This window comes from Microdochium trichocladiopsis, assembly GCF_020744255.1.
Source record: "Microdochium trichocladiopsis strain MPI-CAGE-CH-0230 chromosome Unknown B0I36scaffold_5, whole genome shotgun sequence".
Lineage (NCBI taxonomy): Eukaryota > Fungi > Ascomycota > Sordariomycetes > Xylariales > Microdochiaceae > Microdochium > Microdochium trichocladiopsis.
Genome location: NW_025763548.1, coordinates 891,003 through 903,151, shown reverse-complemented (window position 1 = coordinate 903,151; position 12,149 = coordinate 891,003). Strand labels below are relative to the sequence as shown.

General features: G+C 58.9%; 5 protein-coding genes across 5 annotated transcripts; 3 read left to right on the top strand and 2 right to left on the bottom strand.

Annotated features, from left to right (window-relative positions):
- The first annotated feature begins 75 nt into the window (after positions 1 to 75).
- On the top strand, positions 76 to 1,657 carry B0I36DRAFT_322573 (uncharacterized protein). Its single transcript, XM_046153871.1, has 2 exons — positions 76 to 876; positions 1,055 to 1,657. Exons 1-2 carry the CDS (start codon positions 91 to 93, stop codon positions 1,373 to 1,375), a joined length of 1,107 nt encoding a protein of 368 aa, XP_046012514.1. The 5' UTR covers positions 76 to 90; the 3' UTR covers positions 1,376 to 1,657.
- Positions 1,658 to 4,542, bottom strand: B0I36DRAFT_431083 (uncharacterized protein). Its single transcript, XM_046162570.1, has 5 exons — positions 3,560 to 4,542; positions 3,422 to 3,490; positions 3,185 to 3,370; positions 2,749 to 3,123; positions 1,658 to 2,662 (listed from the first exon to the last, which is right to left on the bottom strand). Exons 1-5 carry the CDS (start codon positions 4,272 to 4,274, stop codon positions 1,842 to 1,844), a joined length of 2,166 nt encoding a protein of 721 aa, XP_046012513.1. The 5' UTR covers positions 4,275 to 4,542; the 3' UTR covers positions 1,658 to 1,841.
- B0I36DRAFT_362637 (uncharacterized protein) lies at positions 4,410 to 7,425 on the top strand (the record flags this gene model as incomplete). Its single annotated transcript, XM_046158687.1, has 3 exons — positions 4,410 to 4,476; positions 5,268 to 5,674; positions 5,755 to 7,425. 3 exons carry the CDS (start codon positions 4,410 to 4,412, stop codon positions 7,423 to 7,425), a joined length of 2,145 nt encoding a protein of 714 aa, XP_046012512.1.
- Positions 7,426 to 7,879: 454 nt separating this feature from the next.
- B0I36DRAFT_362636 (heat shock protein DNAj) lies at positions 7,880 to 8,685 on the bottom strand (the record flags this gene model as incomplete). The annotated part of the gene is made up of 3 exons (XM_046158686.1): positions 7,880 to 8,411; positions 8,486 to 8,529; positions 8,608 to 8,685. 3 exons carry the CDS (start codon positions 8,683 to 8,685, stop codon positions 7,880 to 7,882), a joined length of 654 nt encoding a protein of 217 aa, XP_046012511.1.
- Positions 8,686 to 9,306: 621 nt separating this feature from the next.
- B0I36DRAFT_243817 (P-loop containing nucleoside triphosphate hydrolase protein) lies at positions 9,307 to 12,122 on the top strand (the record flags this gene model as incomplete). Its single annotated transcript, XM_046150009.1, has 2 exons — positions 9,307 to 9,541; positions 9,610 to 12,122. The coding sequence occupies 2 exons, from the start codon at positions 9,307 to 9,309 to the stop codon at positions 12,120 to 12,122; spliced, it is 2,748 nt and encodes a 915-aa protein (XP_046012510.1).
- Between the last annotated feature and the right edge of the window lie 27 nt (positions 12,123 to 12,149).

The window sequence follows — 12,149 nt, the reverse complement described above, 5'->3', positions numbered from 1 at the left end:
CCGCACGGCAGCCGGCGGCTCTCGTTGCTCTCCACGCCCGCCCGCCCGCCCGCCCGCCCCCAAGAAGTCAAAATCCGGGGTTCCCAATTGATGTCATTCAACCCTGCACGTGTATACAGTAATAAATCTCCCAACTGTTACCACTCACTTTATCCACAACCACCACTCTCTCCTCACACATCACGGCCTGCCAACCTTTCGCCTTTTGCTCAAACACCTGCCCACGCCCTCCATCTCTGTCTGTCCTGTCCGCGCGGGCCACGAGCCTGCATACCGCCGCCCATCATGCCCTCCATCGCCATCGCTGCTCCTCCCGAGCGCTCTCGTGATCTTGACATCCACGACAGTGACACTGCCTCTCCTTCTCCTTCACCGTCACCGTCACCCTCGGCCACGGCCACGCCCTCTCGCTCCTCATCGGCCTCGGCCTCGTCCTCCCGCCACTCCCGTGACCACCACGGCTACTGCTGCGGCATCTTCGCCCCCGTTGACGTCGAGTCCTGCTTCTCCCACCACCACCACCCGACCAGCGGCATCGGCCCCGGCACCACCTTCTGGACCGCCCCTCTCCTCGGGCCCTTGCTCTTCTCAAACGACTCGTCCGACGCCCGCGACCACGCAGCCAACGAGCGCACTTTCCTCAGCTACCTCCGCCTCTCCATCTACATGGCCGTCGTCGCCGTCGCCATCACCTTGTCCTTCCACCTCAAGTCCCAGGCCACCGACGTCGAGCTGCGCATGGCCCGGCCCCTCGGCCTCATCTTCTGGCTCCTCGCCGTCGCCTGCCTCGCGCTCGGCTTCGGCAACTACGTAAACACACTCAACAAGTACTCTCGCAAGGCCGCCATTGTCCAGACCGGCTGGCGCACGCAATCGGTATGTTCCTCTTCTTTTTCTCCTTCCCAGATTTCACACTCCCACACACACCCACACCTTTCCTCGCCTCCCCCCCCCCCCCCCCCCTGATCCCTTTCTGCTTTCAGCACATACAGCTTGACGGCTTTCACATATGCTCAAGCAAAGCGGAATTTCTCACAACCAAACCAAATAACAGGTCATGACCCTCATCGGCCTCGCCATCGTCGCAACCTGCATAGTCCTCCTTGTCGTGACAAAGATCAAGGTAGATCTCCAGTGCGACTCGCTCTCCCGCGGCGTCTCGGCGCTCGTGTTCCCCGAGGCCTCTGCTTCTAGTGCTGCTGCCACCTCATCCTCGCGTGCCTCGCTCGCTGCCGCTGCCGCCAGACACGCCGCCGATGTCCGGTGCGCGGACAAGTTGAGGGGCCTCGCTTCCTCACTATGGAGCAGCAGCAGCAGCAGTAGTAGTAGTAGTAGTAGTAGCGGCGGTGGTGTCTCGGTTGATGGGCTCGTCTGAAGCCGCAATGCTCCATTGCGAAGGGGTTTCCGCGAGGGAAAGGAATACGGGAGAGAGAAGCGGGTGAGCCCTGTCCTCAGCGAAGCATAATCTGTTGTTCTTTTTTTGATTTCTTAGCTTGTTCTTCCTCAGGCCGTGTGTTACGGCTAGCATTGATACCCCGCTTCCTCTCATCATCAAAATGTACATGTTGTATCTACTTTCATCACAAGAGAGCACTGATCGAGTTCGCAAAGCCCGGACTAGATCACCCCTTCGTGGGTACGACTGCTGGAGCGAGGCCAGCTCGGTCAATGTCATGAAGCCACGTGAACATTACTATTTACCAGAATATTTTTCCTTTTCCTTTCTCGTTCTGGTTCTGCAGCCATACGGGCGGCGGCATGATTCGCCCTCCTGGAACTTGTGACACGCCAATGTTCATTCGCACGCCTCAAGCCCTCATCTCCTTCCCTTCTCTCCACGGCTACGCAGCCTCACAGAACAGGTCCCTTGTCGAGTACTCTGCCACAGCCGGCGGCACATCGTCCTCCCGCTTACACCCGCCAACCTGCCTCCTAAACTCGGCCGCATACCCGGCCGCGGCCTCGTCGTTGCCGTCAAAGGTTGTCTCCGTCCCGTCCCACGCCAGCAAGGGCAGCTCCGGCAGCGGGATCACGTGGCCCTGGTTCGGCAGCACCGACAGCAGCGCCGTGTGCGTGAACCCCACGTCCGCCTCAGCCTTGAGCCGCCGCCGGGCCTCCTCGACCTCCGTCTCGCTCGCGTCGTCCGAGAGCAGCTTCTCCCCCTGCGCGCGTTGGTTCTGGACCCGGCGGCCGGTCTGCCCCGTGTATTCCTCGGGAGCCTTGGCCAGCTCGCCGTGAAGGCTGGCCAGCTCGCGGGCCATCCGGTCGCCCGGGTATAAAGTCCAGTAACCCCGGGCGCGGCATAATCTGGCGGCATGCTCGAGCCAGGACGGGTACTGCTTGCTCACAATCTTAGTGCCTGAGGCCGGGGTCGTAGATGCACCCAGCGTCCGCGAAACCAAATCGTGCAGTTCAACCCACTTGTCGCCCATGATCAGAATGGCGTCGCTCGTCGGCGCCTGCCATAGGTGCGACTCGATTACCACGTCTCGGTCCTTGCCATCCTGCCATATCGTCTTGGTTTGGGGCTTCGGCATGGAGAAGGCCGTCTTGCCGTCAAGTAACTGCCGGGGCTGTGCCAAGCTGATGCCGAAGAGCTTCCGATCCCAGGCCGAGGTAATACTCGCTTGGAAGCGGTTTGCCAAAAGCGTAAATTTGACGTCTGAGTGATGCAGAGGATTTTTGGTTAGCCCTGCCAGAAAACCATCATGCCTCATATTTGGCTGGTTACGGATATTCGCTGCTTACAATGATACCAGTTGCCAGAAACCTCGGCCTGTGGCGATAGCAGCAAAACGTCGTTGAGCCCAGGATTCGACGGCCAGAATGACTCGACAAACCGAGCCGCCGCCTCATCCTCGTCGAGGCGCTTGCTGGGTATGCGATGACGCAGGGTGAGGAGATGCGCGTCAAAGGGATTGTGCACATGCCTTGGTGGCCAAGAAAAGCTCTCCAGGTACCGCCTCGTCGGCATGTCGACGTCGTGCGGAAGCTCGATCGTAATGTGTGGCAAGGAGCCCGCAGTGTAATCCGCCTCGCTCAACGACTTGAGAAGCCTGACAAGGCCGCCCGTGGTACCTGGTGTCGCCTGGATCAGGATATCAACAGTGACCTTGTTCCATACTGTCGCACGCGGTGAGCCATTAGCCTCCTTTCCAAGCAAAAAGGGGTCCGCCAAACTTACTGCGTAGGGCCTTGCTATTGAGCTTGGAGACCCATGATAGTTTTCTTGCCGCATTCGGCGGCACTTCGATCAACGTATTGCCCACTGCATCGGCTTGTTGTCTCGCGCCTCGCTGAAAGAAGGGATCTTCATCACTTGACGCGTCTATGAAGATTGCTTGAGGATGGACGTATGTGTGGATATGGTCTGTCTCCTAGTTAGTAACCAGGACACGTCTTAAGGATGATTTGCACTTACGAAATGCTCTAAAAGTCGCCGTCTCCATCCGCGACTCGGTTGAAATCTGGCTATAGTCGGGCCGTGCATCTGAACATGGTCTCATGATTAGCGATTACCCGTGAAGTTGTTGGGCGTTTGGGTCTCACGAGCTCTCACCATGATATATGAGACTGCAGCTCTCGTCCGCCCCGTTGATCTTTTTGAGCTCAGTCAGGTGTATGTCGCTCCGGCCCATGATGGCGACATGGACATAGCTGCGCAGCTCAAGCCCCATCTCACAGGCCATGGGTATCAGCGTCGCAGCACTTTTCAGGCTGGACACCGCGAAGAGAACATTTTTGTTGTCGGGGAGGTTTCCCTTGGTCGCGCCAATGCCTCGTAATGATACGGCGAGTTTCGCAAACCTCAACGGTCCATTGTAGTTGCGCTCCTCCAGCCCGGGACCGGGCGTCAGGGGTGAATTCTCCCCGTCCTTGCCAGCTAAAGTCGACCTGTCCCCTTCGCTCGGCACAGCCTGTTCGTCTCCGACATGCTGGACTTGATGCGGCTGCTGACTTGAGGGCGGCCGGGGTCGCGAAGGATTGTTGCCCGCGAGCGGCTTGCCCTTGCCCGCTGCCGCCTGCTTGGGGTCCCTCCAATTTGGTCTCCGCATGGCCGGATGCGCGCCGCCCATGTCTGGTATGTTGTGGATGAAGAATATTATGAAGCCGACGAGCATGCCAGCCAGCAAGGCGCGCTTCAGCAGCCTGCGCCGAGGCGACCTGGCTGGCTGCCAGGATCCTCCTCCACTGGCATGCCTGGAGTGCTTGTGGTGTTTGTGGTCGTCGTCCTTCTTGCCGAGCTCCTCATCGCTGAGGAAGTACGTCCGCATGGTGGTGGCAGCCACGGGAGGCGTGCCTCTGGTCTCGCAGCAGACAGTCGTGGGGGTGCGTGGGACCGTGGCCGGGAAGCTAGCTTATCGGCGGGCGAGGGGAGGGATGAGCTACCCTGTGCGCTGTGGCATTACATGCTGCCCTCTCCAGCATGTATCGACCTGGATCGTGTTGAGCGGGGCGAGGCGACAGAGACCGTGGGTCAGTGATCGTGCGGGCGGCCTTTGTGTTGTAGAGGTTCAAGTTTACGAGGAGGGCGAGGGTCTCGTGGGATGACAGCCTGGCGGAGAGAGTCGATCGCGCAAGCTTGCCCTTGCTTGCCTTGGACCCCGTTGGGCAAGGGTGCAGGCCGCACCTGCTCCGACTCGAGTGAGAGCTCCAGTGGGGCCACAGACAAGGGTTCCACAGCATCACTTGGGGTAGATAGCGCCAGCCTAATCCAAGTACGTTGCTATGTAAAGGACGCAGTCATGGTTCAGACTTGCACTCGGCATGAGCATCCCGCAAAGCATGCGGAGCCCGTCACCCTGCAAGGAAGAACCCAGAATGGACAGCATATGTAGGGCCTGGAATCTCAAATGCCTTTGTCGGTTCTGTCCTGGCCGTCCTCAGCACGAAGACATCCTGAACGGGGATAGCGGTCATTGCTGACTGCCCAAGTGCGGCCTCTGATCTCTGATTTCCATATCTAGTGCCATCGTTTTCGGTACCCGTCAAAAGATCGACGGGCTTACATTGTGTTGTCAGAACTTAGAATGCCAAGTTGTCAATCAATGCCGCAAAGCCGCCTGCAAGTCAAACCAGCCTGTCAGAAGCAAAATGCGGGCCACTCGACGATCTGCAAGCTGCAGCCCAAAGTGCGACCCCACTAAAAAGTTGAACCGTTGAAGAAGCACGGCACCCAATGAAATTTCTTCGACGTTCCTGGACATGACAACTTTTCCCAAGCCTCGATCGGTCGTTGGAAAGGAAACATACACCCAGAGCGACAGCAGACATGGGCAAGTCGAGACGCAGCAGAGGCAAGGCCGCCGCCGGCCATCGGGCAGACCCCATCGCCAAACCCGTCAAGCCGCCCTCCGACCCGGAGCTCGCGGCCCTCCGGGAGAAGAGCATCCTCCCCGTGCTCAAGGACCTCCAGAGCCCCGAGCCAAAGTCCCGGACCACCGCGGCCGGCGCCATCGCCAACATCATCCAGGACCAAAAGTGCCGCAAGTTGCTCCTTCGCGAGCAGGTCGTCCAGATCGTGCTCAAGGAGACCCTCACCGACGCCAGCCTCGAGAGCAGGGCCGCCGGCTGGGAGATCCTGCGGGTGCTGGTGGCCGAGGAGGAGGCCGATTTCTGCGTGCACTTGTACAGAGTTGATGTGTTAACTGCGATTCACCATGCCGCGAAGAAGGTGAGTGGCGTTCTTGCATTCTGAAAACCTTCCAACAAACCTGTCAATACCCAAGGTACATGACTGACTTTGAGACATAGCTCAACGAGAGCATCTCGTCACAATCGCCGGCATTCACAAAGCTCACAAAGGCAGAGCAGTCGTTCCATTGGATCATTGCAGAGGCCCTGGCTGCCATTCTCGAAGGTCTTGCCGAGGCGCAGGACGAGGCACTTGCGGGCATCGCCCAGGACGAGGCCATCGTGACGATGCTCTTCAACCTGGTCGCCGCCGACTTCACCACCGCCGAAGTGCTCAACAGCACGCTGTCGTGCATGCTGACCCTGTCCGAGGACAACAGGCAATTTGTCGAGATCCTCTTGGCCGACGGTACCACCGGCAACGGCCAAAAGACCGGCTGCTACGAGAACCTCGCGGCCCTGCAGCGTGGCGACGGGATGAAGGCCGTGCTCGCGTGCGGAGTGCTGCACAACGTCTTCTCCGTCATGGGCTGGCACGACCAGAACCCCGGCCGGGATGGCGGGTGCGATGCCGCGCTCATCCCGACGCTCGCCTCCACTCTAGAGCGCACAGAGCTGGGCAAGCCTGGAGACGGTGCCGACAGCAACGAGCCCGGCTCGTCAAGTCCCGTCGAGGTTCTCAGGCTGGCCCTGGAGATCCTCGCGTCCATGGGCACCGCCCTGCAGCAGGCCCTGGAGAGCAACGCCAAGGCTGCCGACGAGCCCTGGGACGGTATCAAGGACGACGGCAAGGAGGACGACGTAATGCAAGGCGACGACATCAACGATGGCAAGTCTGAAGACGGCAAGGACGAGGATGGAGACGAGGAGGACGATGACGATGACGACGATGACGAAATGAACCAGGACGAGCTCGAGGCCGACATGGAGATGGTCACTGGCGCAGATGACTACCCAGACGAGGCGTCAGGAATCGACGACCTGCCGACGCTGCGGGAGCTCATCCACAATGCCGTGCCCAAGATCATCAAAGTCTGCCAGACAACCCTGAAGACCAAGGAGGAGGACGAGTCGGCAAGCATAGTGCGTAGCTGCGCCTTCAACGCGCTGAACAACATCTCCTGGACCATCTCGTGCATCGACTTCTCAGATCCACAGAACAGCCCGATCCAGACCGCCTGGCTACCCGCCGCGCGCGCCATCTGGAAGGACGCCATCGCGCCCGTTCTCGCGAGCGACACATCCGACGTCGACCTCGCGACAAGCGTGACGAGCCTGGCGTGGGCGATTTCGCGCGCTCTTCACGAGGAGGGCCTGCTCCACGGCGAGCAGAAGAAGTTTATTTCACTATACCATGCCTCGCAGAACCTGGCTGCTCCTCCGAGCGAAGGCGCCCAGCAGGAGGACGAGGATCCCTTCCAGAGCCTCGGCGTCAAGTGTGTTGGCGTGCTTGGCCAGCTCGCGCAGGACCCGGCGCCGGTCGAGCTCAACCGAGAGATTGGAGTGTTCCTCATCACCGTGGTGGCGTCCTTACCGGAAACGCAACCTGCCAGTGCCGTGGAGGCGCTTAACCAGCTGTTTGACATTTACGGAGACGAGGACAAGGCCTGTGACAAAGAGGTCTTCTGGAAGGATAACTTTCTGCCGCACTTTGAGGCCATGCTTCCCAAGCTGAGGGCCATGGTCAAGAAGATTGACAAGCGAGCCTCTGCGGAACTCCGGACACGGGCGGATGAGACGGTGCTCAACTTGCAGCGCTTCATTTCGTATAAGAAGAAGCACCACCCGTAAGGGGTTTGAGCCTGGACAACAAGTCGTGGCTACGACTTGGGGACATTCACGCCAAGGAGACGTCACATGCGGACTATCATAAGGATAGAGGACAGGTTGAACATGGGAATTCACACTCGGGCCCCCATTTGACTTACCTCAAGCCGTATTGTGCGTCATGGTGGGAGACACTGCTCTTGACGTGACAGCCTCACCCTGACATGGGCGGTTGAAATCAGCTTGGAAAACGAAATCATAGCGTTAGGTTCATAAAAGCTCCATGTTTCAGATAATCTTTCAAAAACTTACAGACCGACAAACGCCGTTGCTGAGTCGTGTTCCCGTTTGCTCTGAATGTTCCCTCTTGCCGTCATTAAGATCATCGCCCGTAACGGATGCTCGTCCGATCCCCCGCGTCAGGGAAAGTTTGGTGCGCCTGTAGGTCCGCATTCCCATCGATCAAGATCCGCATCCACTACCCGATGGGCTTCATTTTCTTCTTCTTCTTTCCCTCGCCGCTACCGGACTTACCCTTCTGAAACGTGCGCCAGCTGTCTATCCGCTGATCCCGCGTCGTCTCCCAGTCTTGCTCGTGCTGCCTCTTGCGCTTGCGCTCCTCGAGCTCGGCGTCCACCTTGCGCTGCTCGCGGCCCTCCTCCTGCATCTGGGCCTTCAGCTGCCTCTTGCGGCGCATCTCGTTGTCTATGAGCACCTCGCGCGTCTTGTCGCGCCACTTCTTGGCGAACGAGGCCGTCTTGAGCTCGGGGCTGTCGACCGTCCACTTGTTGTCGCGGATCAGCAGCATGCGCGCATCGGCAATCGCCTCGTCCAGGCGCTCCCGGTGCTTCTCGTCCATGAGCTCCGTCTGCGCCTTCTTCAGCCGATCAAAGGCGTCCGGGGCCTGGGGGTTCTTGGTCTTGTCCGGGTGGATGAGCAGGGACTTTTTGCGGTAGGCCATCTTGATGTCTGACTCGGGCACGCCGGGCATGAGGTCGAGGACTGCGTAGCTGTGTGTCGATGTCAATACATGTCAGCGAGAGGATGAGAGCGTGGATGGAAATCAGGACATGGGGAGACTTACGCATCTAGCCGGAAAGCCTTGAGAATGCGGTCGATCTCGGCATCCTGTTCCGCGCGACGCAGTTAGTGTACGGTTCCTCCACGTTCTTGAATGAGCCAGGAACCGCAGGCGTTGGCACATACCTTGTCGAACTCCCTGGCCTCCTTCTCGAGCGAGTCGAGGGCGTCTGTGTCGTCGAGCGCGGGATCCGGGGTAGTCATTGTGTTGGGGTGGTCTTGCGTGTGCCGGGGAGCGGGGAGAGTCTATTGTTCTTTCAACAACTGATACCGTCTGAGTCTCGCGTCCCGCACTACGGAGTTTGTGTCGTGATGAACGGCTGCGTTGCCTCTCAGCGTGGGCGATGCAACTAGAGTGAGTGACTTGGAGGAGGCAGTCGCGCCGGTGCCGTCAAGAAGCGCTTCCAATGGCAGGGATCAGCCCGCTTGACAGGGTAGCCCCACTTGCATACAGCTAAGGACGCTCGAGAGCCCGCTGGAGGGGCCGCTGGGGCAGGGACTGGCCAGTGGAGGCTGGAGCCTGATAAGCTCCATGATAACGGGTGCCCCAGAAAAAAAGTTCTGGGCTTGGGCTAGCAGAAGCAGGCACAGAGCAGCCAGAGCTCCGATCGAGACCCTGCCTTTGACATCGTCGAACTCCATGAAGCGGCACGACACACAGGCGGCAATACCCACCACGATTCAGAGACCTGCTGCGACGAAGAGACTTTGAAGCGTCTTTTCTCAACACCTTGGCAGCTTCTGGTCTCGTCGTCAGGCGCCGGACCGCCTAAAACGCTTCGCTCAAGGCAGTCACGGCTTCGGAACGAGCCTCCAGACGCCGCCATGCCTCGAGCCAGCTCTCCAGCGGCTTCCGAGCACGAGGTCGACATTCTTGGCGACTTGTTCGCGAACGACCATAATGGCGCGGCAGGCGGCTTTGACGCTGGCGACATTCTCGACGGCGACGACAGCGAGGGAGACGCGGCGTTCATTGCGCTGAAGCAGTCGGCATCGTTCAGAAAAAACACAAACGTCAAGGGAAAATCTGTCAAGAAGGGCGGCGGCTTCCAGTCCATGGGTACGTATACACATTCTCGCGCTGTCAGGACGCGCTGCACGCACCAAATGCTAATCGACCTTTAACAGGACTCAATGCCAACTTGCTCAGGGCCATTAATCGGAAGGGCTTCTCTGTTCCTACGCCTATTCAGCGCAAGGCCATTCCGTTGGTGCTCGACCGCAAAGATGTTGTCGGTATGGCTAGGACAGGATCCGGAAAGACCGCTGCCTTCGTCATCCCTATGATTGAGCGTCTGCGTACTCATAGCGCCACTTTTGGCGCTCGTGCCTTAATCATGTCGCCCTCGAGAGAACTGGCTTTGCAGACCCTCAAGGTTGTGAAGGACTTCAGCAAGGGCACGGATCTGAAGTGTGTGTTACTGGTCGGTGGCGACAGTCTGGAAGAGCAGTTTGGCTCGATGACTTCAAATCCGGATATTGTCATTGCAACGCCGGGACGTTTCCTCCATCTCAAGGTCGAAATGAGTCTGAACCTGTCTTCCATTCAGTACGTCGTTTTCGACGAGGCGGATCGCTTGTTCGAGATGGGTTTTGCGGCGCAGCTCACGGAGATTCTGCACGCTCTCCCGTTATCGCGACAGACTCTGCTCTTTTCTGCGACACTTCCCGCATCGCTCGTGGAGTTCGCCAGAGCTGGTCTGCAAGAGCCTAGCCTTGTGCGACTCGACGCGGAAACCAAGATATCGCCCGACCTGCAGTCGGCCTTCTTCAGCGTCAAGGGTGCTGAGAAGGAGGGCACCCTCCTTCACATCCTGCACGATGTCATCAAGATGCCCCTTGGACTTCCCGAAGGTGTCGAGGTGGACGGCGACAAGCAGTCCAAGAAGAGGAAACGAGGCCCAGATGGTCCCCGCCAAAAGGAAAAGCCATCAGAGCACTCCACCATCATCTTTGCGTGCACGAAGCACCACGTAGAGTACCTTGCTATGGTTCTCGACCATGCCGGTTTCTCCGTGTCTTACGTGTACGGCTCCCTCGACCAAACTGCCAGAAAAGAGCAGGTTGAAAAGTTCAGAAAGGGTCAGTGCAATATCCTCGTCGTCACAGATGTCGCCGCGCGTGGTATCGATATTCCGATTCTGGCAAACGTCATCAACTACGATTTCCCGCCTCAGCCAAAGGTTTTCGTCCACCGTGTTGGTCGCACTGCTCGTGCTGGTCAGCGCGGATGGAGTTACAGCTTGGTGCGGGATATCGACGCGCCATACTTGCTCGACCTGCAGCTCTTCCTGGGCAAGAAGCTGGTGGTGGGCAAGGCTGGCTCGGATGGCCTGAACTTTGCCGAGGACATCAGCGTTGGTGCTCCCATGAGAAGCAAGGTGGAGACCAATGTCGAGTGGCTGAACCGGGTCATCGACGAAAGCGAGGACATCAATGCATTGCGACGAGTCTCGATTAAGGCTGAGAAGCAGTACATGAGGACGAGAAACTCGGCTGCCCGACAGAGTGCGAAACGCGCACGCGAGATAGTCGCCTCCAGGGAATGGACACAGTTGCACCCGGTCTTCGGCGACGAGCTTGGCGATGCCGAGAATGCTCGCGCCGAAATGTTGGCCAAGATTAGCGGGTTCAAGCCCAAGGAGACAATTTTTGAGATTGGCATGACCGGCAAGACAACAAGAAATGAGGCGGCAGAGATTATGAAGACTGTACGACAACGCTTCGGGCCACGGAGGACTGCTGCTACTGCCGACGTGGGCGCTGCGGATGAGTCTGATGAGGACGAGGTCATGGTGGAGCAGACACTGGACGCGAGCGACGATGACGAAGACGACGAAGTCATCGGAGTCGGTGCAGAGGCCGTTGACGACGACGATGATGAAAGCGTGGCGGTTCCAGAGTACTCTGACGACGAGATGGAGATCACAGTCACGAACAACGACGACGATGGCAAGTCGTCAAAGAACAAGAAGAAGGGTCCTTCAACGTTCCGCGACGATGAGTTTTTCATGTCCTATGCACCACGCAGCATCAACGCTGCTGAGGAGAGAGGATACGGCGTGCACTCTGGAGCTGACGGCAACAACTTCATGGCGGCCGCGCGCGACGTGCAGATGGACCTGACCAACGACGAGTCGGCCAAGGCCTTTGGGGAGCCGACACGGAGCGGCGGCAAGCTGAGATGGGACAAGAAGAGCTCGCGGTACGTGAGCAGCCTCAACGACGAGGACGGGTCAAAGGGCCTGAAGCCGAAGATGGTGCGCGGCGAGTCTGGCGTCAAGATTGCTGCGTCATTCCAGAGCGGACGGTTCGACCGGTGGAAGAAGGCCCAGCGGATCAACAAGCTGCCGCGGGTGGGCGAGACGGAGAAGAGCGGGCCGGGCATGGGGATGGCGCCGAACGGGGCACGGTACAAGCACAAGATGGAGAAGGCGCCCAAGGAGGCGGACAAGTTCCGGGACGACTACCACGTGCGCAAGAAGCGGGTGGCCGAGGCCAAGGAGAAGCGCATTGGCAAGTACAAGGACGGCGTGGGCATCAACCGCAACGAGCTCAAGGGCCAGGAGGACATGCGCAAGGGCCGGAAGCTCAAGGAGCAGCGGCGGCTCAAGAACGCCCGGCCGTCGAAGAAGCAGTAGCCGGCGACGGAAGGGTGGCGTATATAG

Excerpts from the sequence above, each read along its gene's own strand:
- B0I36DRAFT_322573 (XM_046153871.1), top strand. The coding sequence starts at position 91 with ATGTCATTCAACCCTGCACGTGTATACAGTAATAAATCTCCCAACTGT. Across the intron at positions 877-1,054 it reads CCGGCTGGCGCACGCAATCG|GTCATGACCCTCATCGGCCT; the intron begins GTATGTTCCTCT and ends ACCAAATAACAG.
- B0I36DRAFT_431083 (XM_046162570.1), bottom strand. The coding sequence starts at position 4,274 with ATGCGGACGTACTTCCTCAGCGATGAGGAGCTCGGCAAGAAGGACGAC. Across the intron at positions 3,371-3,421 it reads GGCGACTTTTAGAGCATTTC|ACCATATCCACACATACGTC; the intron begins GTAAGTGCAAAT and ends ACTAGGAGACAG. Across the intron at positions 3,124-3,184 it reads CAATAGCAAGGCCCTACGCA|TATGGAACAAGGTCACTGTT; the intron begins GTAAGTTTGGCG and ends CGCGTGCGACAG.